We start from the raw sequence: 2,778 nt of genomic DNA, 5'->3' as shown, positions 1-2,778 counted from the left end.
ATTTTATGTTCGCTTTAGGGCTACTCATAATTTATACTTCACCAACGTAACTAATTAAACTGATAATCATTATATTATGATATATTGTGTATTACAAAAGAATAGTAAAGTCTATACATGTAGAATTTTCATAGAACACGTAGAATTTTCTTCTAACGTTTTTTTTTGGTCAAAATTTTTTTCCTTCTAACGTTAAGGCACACAACCTCTCTATAAAAAGTTGTGAAATTCTTTCTTTTAACATCAACCCACTAATTCCTTTCTAGTGTTCTTATCTCTCGGTTTTAACAAACGGAGAGAGACCAAAAATGGTTTTAAACAATACTGTTCCCTTGCTTTTGCTCTCTATTTTGATGTTAGGGGTTCTGGGTAATGCGCAGCTTACCTCTGATTTTTACTCCACGACCTGCCCTAATGTCACAGTCATTGCTCGGAGCCTGTTGGAGCAAGCAAGCCGTAGCGACGTTAGACTCACTGCTCAAGTCATGCGCCTTCACTTCCACGACTGTTTCGTGAACGTAAGATCTATTTCTATTCATTTAGCATTTTTGGGGTTACAATGAAACCGAATGATTCAATGCGCGTTTGGTCTCATGATTCATGTTGAATAAAAAGAATTATCATGATTCATGTTGAATATAACAAACCGTGGTTTACATTGATAAGGTCACTCACAAATCATAATTCTAGTTCTTTTGGCTTCAAAAGGTATTAATAGTTCATATCATTGATTGACCATACAAAGTACCTACATACGCGTTGTAAATTGTGACTCACAATTTTTTTTCTTTGTTTTTATCTTTTAAAAGTGGCCATTTTTTTTCTCTTGCTTCTGGTCGTTAAATTTCTAGAACCGGCTCTGATGGTGAGTTTAGTGGAGTCATTGATTTTTAAGATCAAATTTGAAGTTTTCTAATGTTTAATTATATTTTGGAGTACATACTCCTTTATTCAGATGATTTTATATTGCGATGTAAAAAGCCTATAAGTTAAAATATTATTTTTTCCTTTTGACATTTCTCTAGCCATGGGATAACTAAGTTACATGACATAGGAAAATACCTAGTTACGTTATAGATTTAGAATTTGACTAAGATAATTATAAGACATATACTGTGAACCGCAGGGGTGCGATGGTTCGGTACTATTGGACGCTTCTCTGGCGGATGGAGTAGAGGGTGAAAAGGAAGCTTTCCAAAACGCTGGTTCTCTTGGAGGTTTCGAGGTGATAGACGAAATCAAAACCGCTCTCGAGAATGTTTGCCCTGGAGTTGTCTCTTGTGCCGATATCCTTGCTATCACAGCTGAAATCTCTGTCTCACTGGTAATGATAATTCTCAAAATCTACGTGCTTTCAAATATTAAATTTTATGTCCATAACACGTACGCATTAGTAGAAATCATGAGACGACATCTTGAATTTATATTCCAATATTACGTAAACATTTTAATATAACTATTTCAACTTTCATTTCATTCAAGGCGGGAGGACCGTCATGGAACGTACTGTTAGGAAGGAGAGATGGTCGGACCGCAAACCGCGATGACGCCGTAGCTGCACTTCCACTTGGACCTGACTCTCTCGATATCCTTACCACTAAGTTCTCCGAACACAATCTTGACACTACCGATTTGGTCGCTTTATCTGGTACATTCGCATTTTAATTCTTTTGGCAGTCTTATAGAGATATGATAATAATTCATGAAGTATAAAGAGCAGTGACTTCAATAGTACTTTGAAGCAATAAATCTAATAGAGTTATGAATCATAATAAATGTACAGGTGCTCATACCTTCGGGAGGGTTCAGTGTGCAGCGATAAGCAATCGTGTGAACAATTTTGATGGTATCAATGGACAGTCTGACCCGAGTGTTGAACCGGCATTCTTGCAAACGTTGCGACGACAATGCCCGCGAGGCGGAAGTCCCACCGCCTTAGTCAATCTTGATCCTACGAGCCCTGACTCATTTGATAACGACTATTTTAAGAACCTTCAGAACAACCGTGGAGTACTTGAATCAGATCAAATCTTGTTTTCTTCAAGAAGAGTTTCCACTGTATCTTTGGTGAATCGTTTTGCAGAGAACCAAAGTGAGTTCTTTAGAGCTTTTGCAAGATCGATGATCAAGATGGGAAATGTAAAGACTCTCACAGGGACTGAAGGTGAGATTCGTAGAGATTGCAGACGGGTCAACTAATTTGAGTTGTTTCATCGCATCTCCAAGTGATCAGATATTATTTGTAGTTATACATGAAATAAGTGGTAGTAATTTGTGCTTTTCCACAACTTTTTTTCTTCGTTTGATTTTGTTTTACTATTCGGCTAAGCATGCATTGTTAAAACCAACCCAAAAGTTGATTGCAACCCTAAAAGTACACCCCATATTCAATCAATTGCAAACCCAACCTAAAAGGGTGTTAAAACTACTATTTAGTCCTTGTGACCAAACAAAAAAACATAAAGTAATTTTACTGTTCTGTCCTTCGTAAGTCTACACATAACAAACATAGTCTACATATCCGTAGACGTTATACACAGTCTACATTGTCGACTTAATTTGTAGTCTACATTGCAATTTAATCTAGTTAATTACGTTTAAAAATATATAAAATTAATTTTTATGAAATTATTAATTAATCATCAATGTAAAGGTTAATATGAAGTTTATAAACTAAATTTGTATATAAGTGAACAACTAAAAAGAATATATGTTGATTTGGTAACCATTTGAGACAATGTTCATGGTTTAGTAACAAAAGGTTACATAACATGTTAT

At 35.5% G+C, this 2,778-nt stretch overlaps 1 protein-coding gene across 1 annotated transcript; it reads left to right on the top strand.

Moving 5' to 3' along the window:
- Positions 1-264: 264 nt before the first annotated feature.
- Positions 265-2,422, top strand: LOC108840734 (peroxidase 58). Its single transcript, XM_018613562.2, has 4 exons — positions 265-518; positions 1,127-1,324; positions 1,483-1,648; positions 1,784-2,422. Exons 1-4 carry the CDS (start codon positions 309-311, stop codon positions 2,197-2,199), a joined length of 990 nt encoding a protein of 329 aa, XP_018469064.1. The 5' UTR covers positions 265-308; the 3' UTR covers positions 2,200-2,422.
- The last annotated feature ends 356 nt before the right edge of the window (positions 2,423-2,778 follow it).

Source organism: Raphanus sativus, chromosome 2 (assembly GCF_000801105.2).
Source record: "Raphanus sativus cultivar WK10039 chromosome 2, ASM80110v3, whole genome shotgun sequence".
Lineage (NCBI taxonomy): Eukaryota > Viridiplantae > Streptophyta > Magnoliopsida > Brassicales > Brassicaceae > Raphanus > Raphanus sativus.
Note: the sequence above shows the minus strand (reverse complement) of the source record. Positions and strands in the feature narration are given on the sequence as shown.

Coding starts and splice junctions, on each gene's coding strand:
- LOC108840734 (XM_018613562.2), top strand. CDS start 309: ATGGTTTTAAACAATACTGTTCCCTTGCTTTTGCTCTCTATTTTGATG. Junction 519..1,126: donor TCCACGACTGTTTCGTGAAC/GTAAGATCTATT, acceptor TGTGAACCGCAG/GGGTGCGATGGTTCGGTACT. Junction 1,325..1,482: donor CTGAAATCTCTGTCTCACTG/GTAATGATAATT, acceptor ATTTCATTCAAG/GCGGGAGGACCGTCATGGAA.